Source organism: Oryctolagus cuniculus, chromosome 16, assembly GCF_964237555.1.
Source record: "Oryctolagus cuniculus chromosome 16, mOryCun1.1, whole genome shotgun sequence".
NCBI lineage: Eukaryota > Metazoa > Chordata > Mammalia > Lagomorpha > Leporidae > Oryctolagus > Oryctolagus cuniculus.
The window spans coordinates 18,364,897-18,379,265 of record NC_091447.1 but is presented as its reverse complement, the minus strand read 5'-3'; the positions used below and the strand labels follow the sequence as shown (position 1 = coordinate 18,379,265).

At 42.2% G+C, this 14,369-nt stretch overlaps 1 protein-coding gene across 2 annotated transcripts in view; it reads left to right on the top strand.

The window, feature by feature from the left end:
- Positions 1–14,066, top strand: part of SKAP2 (src kinase associated phosphoprotein 2) — a 181,525-nt gene extending 167,459 nt beyond the window's left edge. For both annotated transcript variants that reach the window (XM_002713727.5, XM_051853255.2), the window contains exons 12-13: positions 11,292–11,393; positions 11,800–14,066. In XM_002713727.5, the coding sequence (XP_002713773.1) occupies positions 11,292–11,384 (93 nt within the window). In that variant the 3' untranslated portion in view covers positions 11,385–11,393; positions 11,800–14,066. The remainder of the gene's footprint in view (positions 1–11,291; positions 11,394–11,799) is intronic.
- The last annotated feature ends 303 nt before the right edge of the window (positions 14,067–14,369 follow it).

The window sequence follows — 14,369 nt, the reverse complement described above, 5'->3', positions numbered from 1 at the left end:
TAGTAAAAGAAAATTTTAAAATATTACCCAAAAGGTGCTCTGTCTAGATCCAGGTAGGGCCAATGCTAAGGACTAGAGATCACTAGCACTGTTATGTGCCTAGAAATTTGTTTAATTTTTCTCAGAGTCATATTTAGATTTTTTGTGCTGATGGGATGTTTCTGTTTTAATTTATTTTTTTACACCATCTAGTGGCTCAGAATGAGTGGTGCAGGTAATTGCAGCTAATGTGCCCAATCAGAATGGTGCCATAAATTCAACTTTAAATCTAGCTATGGGCTATTACTTTCCCATCTCATGTCAATAAAGTGTTAGCATTAATCATGAAAAATTTTGCTCATCATTCTGAATCAAATGTAGAATTGCATACATAAGGAAGAATACATTTTAAGGAATCTAACATAATATTTGTGAAGACATAGAAAATGTGTACTTTGTAAAGAAATTAATGCTGTGACTTTTCTAAAGAATAAAACCATTTAAAAGGGTTTAAAGAAACACAGCTTGCTCCTAGTAATGAGCCGATTTATAGGTTTGAAATGCTGAATCATCACTGATTTGACTCACCTCCCAGAAGTCTGTCCATTCTGAAAATACTCTTCAAAAAGGCAACACAAAATGGCTTTAAAGACGATGCATTCTTTCAATATAAGTAAATATTTAGACAATCCAAGAAATAAAATGACAAGCATTGTAATGAGGAGTGTTTACTTTTGTAAACGTAGTGGCAAAAAACATTTAACTAGTTTAGGGATTAAGCTATGTTCATTAAAAATCACTGTAGAAATAGAGTCTTATTTTAAAATTCATTCTTCTTTTTTTATTTTATAAGGAAGTTTAAGTGGGGTTTCAGCTGTGCCCTGTCATCCTGGGGAGTGATTTATATATTTTAGGCCGCTCTGAGAATTATACAAATCCTAACCTTTATTTTTCTTTTTCAGTAAAAATCAAATGTTGCCATATAGAAAGAAGAGTGGGCAGACACCCAGCCCTTCCCCCTTCTTTTTTAACATTTTCCAATCAGCAGCTGTCATGTGACCCCTGGCTGAGTGAGCCCCTCCTTCCAAGTGTCCGGCATTTTCTTAGTTTTGACCTTTGAACCTTACTAATAATAAATCTAAATACTACTGGCCTAAAAAGGCAAGCCAGTAACTTTTTGCTTTACAGTTCTTTTTATATAGTGTTGCTGCTATTTTATGTGTTAAAATAAAACACTTCAATAGTTCATGGAGATTTAGAATTTTTTTTCCAACAAAAAAATAAAGTGGAGCATATTTATATCTGTGGATGAAAGTGGAATTGTGATTTTAATGACAGCTGCATTGTTAGTGAATTAACTCTGATACACAAGGCTTTGTTTTAGGTTCATTTGGTAGGGAGAATATAATATTTGAGGAACCTTTTATTAATGAATTAATTAATTTGTGTTGGGAATCAGCTGCTTTAAAATCATGCTAAATTCTTTTACTAGTGTGCATTTCACTTTTATTACCACCTAAAACCTGAGCATACTGTTGTAGTTAATGGTGGTGTCCTAGAACCATGTTTGTAAAATGTTATAAATTCAGTGGAAGAATCCAGCTTGTACAGCATAGGCGTATCCCATGGCCCTGCATTCCTCTTTGGTGATGTTATTTTGCCTTGCTCTGCTGGATTCATGTCCCCTGCTAGTTTATCTTTCAATCTGTCCTTATCAGTAAATTGCTAACCACATTCTTCTCCTTACTTTTAAAGCAATAAATTATTTTTAGAGATTTGATAACAGACAAGCTATACTTCAGCAGGCAAGAGTCATATTACTGTGTATGATTGTTAAAAAAAATAAGAGAATTAAGCATTGTAGGATACTTTCCCTAGTGTAGGGTGTATGTAACGCTTTTCAGGCCTCTGAGAATTTTTTGTTTGTTTTCAAAACCAGGAAATGCACGTTAGGACAGTGTTCACTAATATACAAGAAAAGCACACTGCTTGGCATGTTTTGGTTGGCATTCCATGCAGTACTCCTTTTTATATCTGATTGATTTTTCCAGTGATTGGTGGATTGTGTGACTGTCATTGACCATTTGCTTCTCCTCTTGAGAATATAAGGGTTCAGTTTCTTTGGCTTTTTTTTTTTTTTTTTTTTTTTTTTTAATCAAACCTATTGAAAGTCTTGCTGAGCTCCACTGGCAGAGGGAAGGAGTTACCTTTTAGCTATCTTAGTTTTTCATCTGTGACCATATGACCCATCATGCCACAAATAGCATGGCCAACCGCTGAGGAGTAACTAGGACATCTCAATATGAGACTTGCAGTGCCGACCCGGAGCTACTTCCAAAGTCTTATCCTGTGTTATGGCCTTTGGGGAAGAGCACTGGCGCTTGGGATTGCATTTGTTTGTGTCTGACAGCATTTAGTGTCTGTGCTGTCAGTATGGATATTGTAGGTGCAGGTACAGGGGAAGCCTTAACCAGGCTGACCTCTTACTTAGTACCAACCCACCTCTCCGTAGTAGTGAAATGCAGCTTAGGGACAGAGCGCCATGCCAGAAACCCTGCTGGCTCCACTTATGGGGCTCCTCTGTAACCTCTTCACATTGCATGTTCCCCTGCTTCCCTGTCTCCTATTATGTGCAGTGCAGGATGCGTTCCAGAACAGTATTGGCAGATGAAAGGGGAGGGTTATCACGGGAGGCAGGCTGGCAGTTCAGCCCCTGCCATGTCTGGAGAAGTGGAGAATAAGCCCACAGTTAGCATCAGAGCGGCTGCATTGCGGAGAAGCCAGACTACAGGACCTATGTGGTTCAGTTCAACCTAGAACAATCAGGTGATTGCCAGAAGCAAAGTTAAACCTTGAAGTAGCCTAGCAGTTAAGACACTGGCATCTCATTTTGGAGAACCTGGTTTTCATTCCTGTCTCCAGCTCCTGCCTCCTGCCCCTGGCTGATGCAGACCTTGGGAGACAGTGGTCATGGCTCACATAATTGGGTTCCCCGCCTGCCATGGGGGAGACCTGGATTGAATTCCCAGCTCCTGGCTTTGGCCTGACTTAGTTCTGGTTCTTATGGGCATTTGGGGAATAAACCAGCAGATGGGAGATTTCTCTGTCTTTGTCTGTCTCTCCCTATCAAATAAAAAAATTGAAGAAAATATTTTATAAATGATCAAAATTATTACATTTTCTAATCAACAAATACAAATATTTGATGAACACTTGTCATGCAAAGCACTGTTGGGAGCAGGATTCCAAGGATCTGCCAACGGGCTTCGTTCAAGGCTCCTGCCGTTGAGCCGTAGAGAAACCTAACCCCGTGAGGTAGAAAATGAGAACATACCCCAGGGCAGGCTACAGATGTGGTGCTGCAGAAAGCCAAAAGAGAGATCAGCAACACCTGGGCCAGTTAAGGAACATGTCATACGGAAATAGAAATTGAACCGGAACTTCAATGTGTGGATGGGGCTCATTGATTGAACAACATAAGTGTGAATTTTTTTCTATGGGTTTAGGCAAAAAATCAAGAAGAATGGCCATGTGATGGCAACGGGTAGGTGGTTGTATCCCACCCTCCCTGACCTTGGAGGAGAGTAGGCAGCCAGGGAAACCCGTGGGAAACCAAACCAGCCTGAGCTTTGCTGCCCAGGCTTCCTACCTCATCTCACGCACTTTCCCCTTGTCCTCCTCCTGTACCTTTTCGTCGCTGTAGTTTCAGCTGCTTGGTCTTTCTTGAATCCAGCACGTCCTTTGATCTCCCCAGGTCTTCACACATGCCACATATTACTCCTTCCTATCAATTTCTTTTCTCATCTGCTGTGGTTTAAATGTGTCCCACAAAGGGTCTTGTGCTGGAAGCTTGGGAGCTTTGGGAGGCATTAAAACTGGTTTTGCAGAGTAAGAGTTCTCTTGAGAGGGGCTCATTTTAAAGGGAGGCCACCCCATGTGCTTGGCCCCTTCTGCACATGGCCGTCACCCTTCCCACTCGTCACGGGGCTGCGGTGCTGCCAGGGAGCCCTCCCTGCCTGCCAACTCTTGGACTTTGTGGCTCCAAAGATGTGAGTTACACAAACCTGTTTTGTATGAAAAGTGCCCAGCATCAAGTATTCTGGGTACTTAATTGAGAAAAAAAGTTACAACACAAACTGGACTAAGACTCACTCTCATCCAACATTCAATATTGTGGTTATCTGCATTTTCCTCTACTTCTCAGAACTCTTTGAGGTCAACACTGTGTCTTAAGCATTCTTGTACTCCTACTACTAAACTTTGTGACAGATAGATGCTTAATATGAGATGCTTAATATGTGTTTATCAAAATATAGTTAAAAACAGGAACCAATCCTGACTTCTTAAAATAACAGAAATGTACAGGTAAAGAAGTTGAGGCTCATCATAAAAGCCTACTCCTAAGGAGACTTTAAAAGACAGGGAAGTTTCTGCAGTTAATTCTCACCTTGGCCCTGACCTTCTTAGCAGCCAAACCAAAAGAGAGAGACAGAGAGCTAATAATTCATTTTAATCATAAAGGAGGGATCTTGACTTTTCTTAGCACTGGTTACTTAAAAAAAACAATTCTCACTTGAATTTCTAGAACCTGCACTGGTATCTGACCTCAACAACTTTATATAACAAGTGTAGTAGTGGCAGGTAAGGGCCTCAATAAAACAATGTTGATAGTAATTACAGCAAAAGATTTTATAACGGTAATTCTGTGATGGCCCAACTGTGTAGTAATTAGACGTACCAATTTACATTAAATATGTGGCTGGATAATTGTGGAATCTCAAGGAGAACTACAAAGAAAATCATTCCTAAAGAACTTGGGGTTTGGCCAAGGTCACATCCTTAGTTAGCAGCAGAGCTGGGGTGAGACTGTGGTTCTTAGGAGAAGACAGATCCTTAGGAACAACAGGAGGGAACTGAAACACCAGCAGAGTTAGCGCGAGAATGCACCCAAATGGCTGCAACAGCTGGGGCTGCGCCAGGCTGAAGCCAGCAGTCAGGACCTTCATTCAGGTCTCCTACATGGGCGTGGGAGCCCAAACACTTGGGCCATCGTCTGCTGCTTTGCCCAGGTGCATTAGCAGGGAGCTGAATTGGAAGTGGAGCAGCCAGAACTCAAACTGGTGCCCATGTAGGATGCTGGTGTTGCAGGTGGCAGCTTAACCTGCTATGCCACAATGCCAGCCTATTACTAAATGTTCTTTAAACATACCTACCATACACAGAGGAAAAGATATTCCTTTTGAAATTACATTTCTTAAGAAAACATTTAGGATAGTTAACTAGGGTATCAGCTGAATGGAAAATTGAGTCTGCTCACCATTCAGTACCTATTTATTGAATACCTTTTTTTTTAAAAAAAGCTTTATTTTGAAATATAGAGTTACAGAGAATTAAAGACACACAGAGGGGGGGGGTCTTCCATCCACTGGTTCACTCCCCAGCTGGTCGCAATGGCTGGACCTTCGCTGATCCGAAGCCAGGAGCTTCTTCCAGGTCTCCCGTATGGGTGCAGGGGCCCAAGGCCCTGGGCCATCTTCCACTGCTTTCCCAGGCCATAGCAGAGAGCTGGATTGGAAGTGGAGCAGCTGGGATTCGAACTGGTGCCCACATGGGATGCCAATGCTGCAGACCAGGGCTTTAACCCGCTGCATCACAGTGCTAGGCCCTATTGAATACCTTATACACATCCTGCCCTGTGAGGCCTACAGATTCAGTGCAAGGCCTTCATTTAATTTTGCATTTTATTTTAGTAGAAGGAGTATGATTCACTGAGGAATAAATGCTGAGTTTGACATGAGAGGTGCAGCAGAACAACTTGCAACAACTGAGTGACTGGAGTCGGGTCCTGGGTGTTGAGTGGGCTTTGGCTGAGGGTGGGGAGAACTCGGTGGGAAGAGAGCACCTGCACAGGGCAGCCTGAGGGTGATGCAGAGCCTGGGCCTGCTGGCCAAGGAAGGCAGTGCTGGGCGGGTTTGCTAGAGGGTGGGAACCAGCTGAGCAGCATTTGGAGGTTAATGCAGTAGGGTGCTGGTTGAAGTTCATGGGCAGCGGGGTAAACCGATGATCATGATTTCTGGGAACAACAGGGAGGCAGAGCTGATAATGCAGTGATCCAAGGCAAGGTTTTGAAGGGTTGAATCAGAGTGGCGACAGCTGGAATTGAGTGGTGTGGGTGAGCAACATGAATCTCTGTTGCGTAACATTTAACTACGAATCTAAGTGTGAATATCAGTTTTTACTGTTTGTTTTCATAACTTGACGGTGTAGAAATGTGAATTAAATGTGTCTTGGATCTGAGCTATAAACTGAAATGTGCTCTGAAAGTTAAATTCTTACTGATTCTTTATCTCCTTCCTTTAAAGATGGAGCTCACAGGACAAAGTGGGATAAATAGTGATCCTCTCAGTTAGAGGGACTGAGCATCCCATGTGCATGGTAAATTATAAATGAAGTTGCTTTTCAGAAGCCACTAGGAAACTTAGTGTCTTCAAGTGGGTTTCTAAATGGTGGTGTTCAGCCATCATGGAGGACCTTAGAGATTGTGCTAATGTTTTCCAGGTTAGGAAACTAGATTCAAGCACTTTACATGTAGATAGTAAAAGGAAGACACTCAGGTTTTCAAATTTGCATTGTGCTTTTTTTTAAAGGTTGTTTTACTTATTTTTACTTATTTGAGAAAGGGGGGACACAGAGACCTTCCATCCACAGGGTCACTCCCCAGATGGCCACAACATCCAGGGGCTGGGTCAGGAATCTGGAACCCCACCCCGATTTCCCATGTGGGTGGCAGAGCAAGAACTTGGGCCGTCTTCCACTGCCTTCCCAGGCGCATTAGCAGGGAGCTGGATCAGAGGGGAGCAGCCGGGACTCGAACTGGCGTTCATTTGGAATGCTGGTTTCTTGGGCAGCAGTTTAACTTGCTGTGCCACAGCACCCCCACCCCCTTTAAAGCCTGTTGTGCATTTTAAGAGAGTTTTTAAAATGATAGATATATGGGAAATTAAAAAGATTCATACAAAGTTGCTAACCAGAGGTAATAAAAACGAGGAGGCTGAAGAGTTGGCCTTGAAAAAAATATGTATTTTAAATGTGTCGTTTCCTTATGACTGTAATATTTATGGGTAATTTGGAAATATCACAGGGGCTACTTGGAAAACAGTGGTGAAGCTCATTCATTCAGAAGCTTGCCATGTTTTATAAACAGAATCACTTTCATTTTAACACAGGGCCCTAGTATGTTTTGAAGCACAGATACACAAGGGTAAGAAGTTTGTGGGGAAATGGGATTAAAAACTAAGTTCATCTTAGTGCCAACAATTTTTCCAATCCATGCGTTGTTTTTTCATACTATGCATTTTCCGCACCCTCATATGTGCGAGAGAGGACATGCAGTCTCACCATGTCTGACACCTGTTGCTTTCACACATTCCAGTGGCTGATTTTGAAAGGGCTCGTACATCACAAAATCTTATTAGTGTTTCAGGTTTCCATTAGAGCAGCCTTCTTTGACCATATGGTTGGCAGAAAGTGGATTAATGTACCTGAACAATGAGCACCATGGTACCGAAACGGGCGGAAGTCAATGCTGGGGCCTTAACACAAGTGCAGGGAGAGAAGATTTAGCTAATGAGTAAACGTGGACACATGTGTACTGTTGTGTGGGATAAAGTCTCTGTTTCACTTGATCAAAACCAGTCCTTTTTCCTGCCTTATTGCACAATCACTTTAGTTTACTGCTCAATGAAGATTATTTTGGATTGAAATTTTGACTATCAGTTAAACAAATAAAAGCTGTTTTAATGGTATGAAAATTGAGAACACAGGCGTTAGATCACAAGCATTCAGTGCGACCTATTTTCCTGCATGATCAGGCAACTTTGCCTGATTTTTTTTTTTTTTTTTGCTTCTTTGACTGTCACATTATATTTTGCCTTGGAGCTATCCATTTTACAGATATTGAATTTCCTTTGAGTACTATTTTTATACAATAAGCATCACTACACCTCTGGATCTTGATAGCATTACCGCTGGAGGAGAAAGCAGCTTTGTGTCAGTAATTACCTGGCATTGTCAGAAGCTGACTGCAGGCCGCTGTCTAGTGATAACAGAATAACCGCATAATGTAGCTTTATAGCACATGATTAATAGAAAATAATTACACGTCCTACAAAGGGATGCAATATTTCTTATAAATTGACTAGAATGGTTTCCTGTAGATTAAAGGACTCTTCATTATTTTATCAGTCCTCCTGAAGTACAGTCACTTGCCGGTGTTAGCATTTCCGCGGATGGCGAGAGCCGAGTAGGGGAAGGATACCAGATGTCAGAGCCCCTTCCACCTGCAGTCTCGTGGGCCGTAAAGATGACGTGGTGCTTCCTGACCCCTCGGGGCTGTAGATGGCATCCTTGTACGGTTTGTCTCGTTGCTTTCTGTTTATCAGCAAGATGAAGCTTGGGAGTTTCTTTTTTCTTTTCGTCCTAAGGCTCCACCTGTGACTTTGTAGACCCGTACAACAGTGAGTGTGTGGTCCGTAGTACAACAGTGAGTGTGTGGTCCGTAGCACAACTGTGGATCGATCCCGTTATTTCCCGCTGCGAGTCAGCTGTCATTCATAATCTCATTTGTTTGGAGCAGCCGAGAGGAAAGGCTGCGGCAGGCTGATTTTCTTCCTCGGAAGGAAAACTTGTGAGCTGCTGAATCTTCAGGCCCAAGTTGAGAGCACTGTACTCCAAGAAGCATTTTCATTCCAATTTATAGGCTGCAAATGGTTTAATTGGGATTCATGTTGCTCAGGAGGCTCGTACAGAGGACGGTAATGATAAAAGTAAAAGCCCCTGTGTTTGCAGTCCTGTCGACAGAGTCTAATGGCTGCTGTGTAAATCCATAAATTTGCCTCCTCGATTTTTACCTCCCTATATTTTATCTTATCTCTTAATTCCACACAGGAGTATTATGTGGCATTCTCTATGAGTGTAAAGGAATAAGTATTCTTGCTTTTATTCTCACCTTTTTCTGATTTAAATCTGTGATATGGTAGAGTACTTTTATGAGGTGTGTATTTCATATGTTTTTCAATTATTGTAAATTAAGTGAAGCATTTAAGACAATTTTAGTCTAGAACTTTTTCCCTCTCCCTGGAATGCTGCTTCTAAGGGATTTGTTAGCAGCTGGCTAAGCCTCTTCCTGCTGTGTGTCCCTGTGCTTTCTGTTAGCGACTCTGACCGGTCCGTTGTAGTGCGCGCTTCCAGCGGGAAGTCACCAGCCGGCCTTTGTACCTGTGACTTGTTAGAAAGCGATCCCTTCACTGTGAGTGAGCGTCTGAGAACTGGGAACAAGCCCTTTATTGGCAGTAGAAGATGTTAACCGCAGTAGAACGTCATCAAGTCGTAGGAACTTGCCAGCTCGCAGTGATCTCAGCACCAACCCCCAGAAGAAGGCCCGTCTCGGGGAGCAGGTTGAGCCCCCGGTATGTCCTGCCGCTGCCTGTTTTCTGTGTCTGCCGTGGGGAGGGGAGAGGGACCAGTTCTTCACTTCTCAGATTGGCAGCGGGAAGGAGCTTCCACCCTCACATTTACCCAGTTAACTCTCTGTTCTGGCCTGTGGAAGGTTAAGTGCATTTGTTTTATTAAGTATTGAGCTCTAATTGTACTCATCGCCTTAAGAATTGAAAAGGGCAGTTTTATTAGGTACCTATTAGGATGTAATGGTTGCTAATCCTAGCTTGCAGAGTATTTGCTTTGGAGGACTGTGGTCGTCTTCGAGTACAGTCGTGGCCACTGAGCTCTGGGCCTCAGCCCGTTCTCCTGGCTTCATGCTGTCCACTAAGTTCTCACCGTCACTGAATTTGTGACCTTAAAGGCTGAAGTCCACTGACCCAGAAGCCAGAGGAGAGAGGCAGTGTTAGCCTCATTTCCTCCTCTTCCCTCCACTTTGTTCTTCCAATAAACCTAATCCTGACACTGCCCACTGTTTAAGAAAAGCCACCGATAGACTTTATCCTATAATCTCTCTGTTGATAGACTACATATCAATACGTGCTAATGTTGCAGCACTGATATTGGTATTGAAGAATTGCATAGCGTACTAATCAATACAAATGTTAAGGCTGTACTGGTATGCACATTTCCCTCCCCGAATATAACTCAATATGCATATGCACGTCTATCTAGGACTCAGATGTTGGAAAAATCATAACCTATTGAATTACTCTGGGGATTGATTTTAAAAATTTATCTTATATGAAAAATTAAATTTGGGTCCTGCAATGCCTGTGCAGAGTATTGCTTTTTGGAAGGTATTGTTCTTGAAACTTGTAATTCGTTTTACTTTGTTTGTATCTCACTCCACATAAATACATTTGAGATACAAGCCCATTAGTCAGTCTGGCAGACACAGGAGACCGGTTCGGGAACATTCGCACTGCCTCAAGCAGTGGTGTAGCTGTCAGTTGAGGGGAGCAGGAGACAAGGGGGCTCGGGTCTGTTTGTCTCAGGTCGCACGGTAAATGCAGAAGGGGCTCATCGATCACTCTTTTTTTACAGCTAGATGTAATATTTGGCCGCCCTAACTTGAGTTACTTTTACTTCTTGTAGATCGTCCACTGTCAGGGTGCGTCTAAGGCCGTCTTTCAGCCTCTCTCGTCCAGTCTTTGTCTAAAATTGTTTGCCAGAGATGAAAGAAACAAGGAGTGTCTTAGGGTTGTTATTTTAGAGGAATCCACTTGGGAATTAGGTTGTAAAGCAATTGTTTGTGTTTTACTTATTCTCTAACAATTTATCTGTTTAAAATGTGTCAATTAGATTTTCTTAGGAAGGGGTATATCTCTGCATTTGAAATCAGCATAGGTCACGTGAGCCTCACTAGGAATTAAGTAGTCTGTTGTGGAAAAGAAACCTTATCCTTGGTAGAAGGTAAGCTTCTTGAAGGCAAATGCATTGTCCTAAGTCCTGGCTTTCACCTGGTGGCATAAGCACTGGTGGCAGCCCCTGGAAAAGTGTCCCCAGGCTTTAGGGCGTGGGAGCACAGCGCACCCGCTTCCTGAGGTGGTTTCATTTCCCAGGTTTGAATCGTGAGTGACCATTTCTGCTTTCTCCGCCTAGTAATAAACAGGCTTTGTGTTATACGTTAATTTAAATCTTTGCTTAACGGCATTTTTAAAGTGTCCAGAAACAAAAAAGATGAAAATGTTTTCATTTGCAGCTCATGCTCTTGTAACTTTATAAAAAGAAATAACATTTCTGAGAAGTTGCATATAAACGACATTGTACTCACACCCGTCTAAAGGTTAACACTGCATATTGTTTCCAATTAGGAATACAATAGATATGGCTGGTGGGTAGGAGAAATGAAGGGAGCCATTGGCTTGGTGCCGAAAGCCTACATAATGGAGATGTATGATATCTGAGAGTCCTGGGTAAGTACATTTTAATCCAATATTCTGTAATAGCTCATATGTTCTCTGTGTTATGATGCTTTGCCTTTTTAAGTCTGTAGTTTTTTGATAATACAAAGATTATGTCCCCAAATCTTTTTTTGTTTTGCTTGATCTTTAATTTTTAAAATGACTTCACAGAACGTCCTTTGGAAATGAATAGATTATTCAGAGAAATGTCTTTTCATAATTAGCGGCTGTTTTTCCAAACCTCTTCCTCTGTAGTAAAATACCACTTTTATGGCCTTTCTGAGAAGCTGAATTGACAAAATGTTGAACAAATATTTTTTTGCCTTGGCTAAAAGTGTAATTTTTTTCCTAAGCAGGAAAAACCAACATTTTAACTGATAAAAAAAATTGAAATGCAACTTTCTGTTTCTGCCCACAGAAAAGGAAGAATCGTGGGCTTGTCTGCAGGTACCTTGGAATCAGAGCATTGCCGATTGCCTGGGGGACTTCTCAGAACCTTTCTGTTTGGTGAACATTCCTAGACTTTGTTAAATTTTATGCAGTTGTTCATTAAAATATTTCCCTGATGTGAAACTAAATGAGGGGGGATTAATGTAAATTAGATGCAAGCAGTAAAGTTGTACTTGTTGCTCTTTCGCAAGGAAGTAATTACAGTTTTTATCTACCCATTTGATTTGTGTGAGGAATTCATTGCGTTTCATACATACGTTGGAGTCACTGCTGCTTCTGCTGTAAGCTGTAATCTCCTTAATCATTGGACATCAGTTATGCCTTAGAGTGTAATATGTAATTTCACAGAATTTTTAATTGCCTAGATCATGAAAGCTTTTGACAGATGCCAAAGGATGCAGCGATGTTGAAATTCTGTAGCTGACTTTTGCTTAGTTTTTGTTTTTCACAAAATGGTAACATGATTTCATGAAAGCAGTTTTGCAGATTGGTAAATTTACATCCTATTAAATAGAACTGCAAGAAAGAAAAAAAAAATCATAGAGTGTCGTCGTGCTGTTACCTGCAACACAAGTGCAAGGCAGAGCCGTGGTTTATACAGTCCTTCACCAGTAACTTATCCTGGCCGGCTGATGAGCTTGCCAGCATTTTCTACTGTAGTTCTGTTTAACTTAATGAAACAAAAAATCTGTAAGAGACACTGCTCTACCGCTAGCATTATGGTAGAAAGAATCTCAATTCTCAAAGAAGGCATCAGCAAGCCCTCGCTTCCCCTGCCTTCCTACTGTTCTGCTGTTCCAGTCCTATTGCGACACAGCAGATCTGAGTCTGCTGTGTACTTCCCAGGGCACTGAGAGGTGACAGCAGGCAGAGAGGAGGGTGTGGAAAGCACAGTGGTCACATGTGCCAGCAGGTGAGTGGCAGCCCGACGTCTGAGTTGCCCACAGGGCTGTGCCGCCTGAGCAAGCCTTGCAGCAGCGTGGCATCGCCTTCTCAGGTGTGTTTGCCAGCAGAGGTGTTGTAAGCGCCTGTGTGGGACCACCGGGGCCCACACACTCCAGATGCACTGCTGGCTGCATAGCCATTTGCACTAGACTTCCTCTCCTAGTGGCCAACCGCGACTGCGCAGGTGCTGACCTGGCTGAACGTTTTAGATCTCTGCTTCCTAAAGGCTCTAGCCGTGTACATGAGCTGCCAGTATTTTAAACCTCCAGTGTTTATGTAAAACTGTTTACAAGCAGTTGTTCAGAGTGTCCATTTTACCATTACTACCCCCTCCCTGCTTAATCTCAGGATTAATTTCAAATGTAAAAAAAAAAAAATCTTAAAAGATGGGGAGAAAACTCATTTCTGTACATAGACATTGTCCACTTAGAGCTTTCCAAAATGCGTACACGCAGTCGTGAACCGTTTCCTACTAGGATGCCACTGAAATACGTTGAAATCATCTAGGGTGGAAAAGAAAGGGCACTTGTTGGCGGCCACCGTGGATGGAGCTTTGCTGGGAGACGCCCTGTCCCTGCTTCCGGGTCCGGAGGTTTTTAGCGCCAGGCCAGTAGATGGCAGCAGCTTTGCATCGCACACAAAATCACTTGGCAGCCCCTCCCCCGCCCAGACTCCGCCTCGCCCGGGCTGTAAAGCATTTAGATTTCTGCCATGAATCCAGGAGAGGGAGTCCTTAGCCAACTGATGCCCAGCGATTGCAGGGCAGCCAAGCTCTGAGCAGTGCCAGGCCAGAAACCAGGTGCTACTTCTGTCCAGAGCTCCGCTGGCCTTTGTTCCTTCTTAAACTTGAGGCCAGGTGGGAGGTGCCCCAAAGGAAACAAAAGATTGCAAACTGCAGAATAGTCATCGCTTTGGATTCATGGCTCCATTGTTGTCCTCTGGTGAAATCAGTTGTACACTAACAGGGAAAGTTTTCTTTGCACCCTTGACAACGTATCACATACTCTGCTCCATCATAATCATGTCATTAATGTGAATTCAAACAACGCGGCTTGTTAGAAAATATGCTAATTGCTATGTTCTCATTATGTTTGCTTAGCTTTTATTTGTTTTCCTATGAACAGTGAGAGAGCTAATTTTTTTCAAAGGTGATTGTGAGTCATATTTTATATAGCATTTTGCTTGATTATTTGCTCGGTTCTGAATTTGTACTCTATTGCCATTAGATCTTACAATAATGTTCCACTCTGCAAATTTTTAAGGTTCAAATAAAGTTTAATTGTTTGCAAACTGTTATGATGCTAATAATTCAACAGCCTGCTGTGTTACTAATGAAATTACTTTGTTATGATTAATTTGGAAAATAGTGTGTTGATTGTAGTAATTAGGCACAACAAGGTGAAGTAAATGATTCTAATGCCATCTGGCCTCCAAACCGAATGAAGAAATGAAATAGGGCTGTCATCTGAATTTATTCAAAGAAGTAAGGATAATACAAATGGCTTCATTGCTACAGGATTTACACTTAACCACAGCTCACTCCGGTCTGTTTTTGCCACTTTGCTGCCTGCGACGCTTTCTCTTATGAAAAAG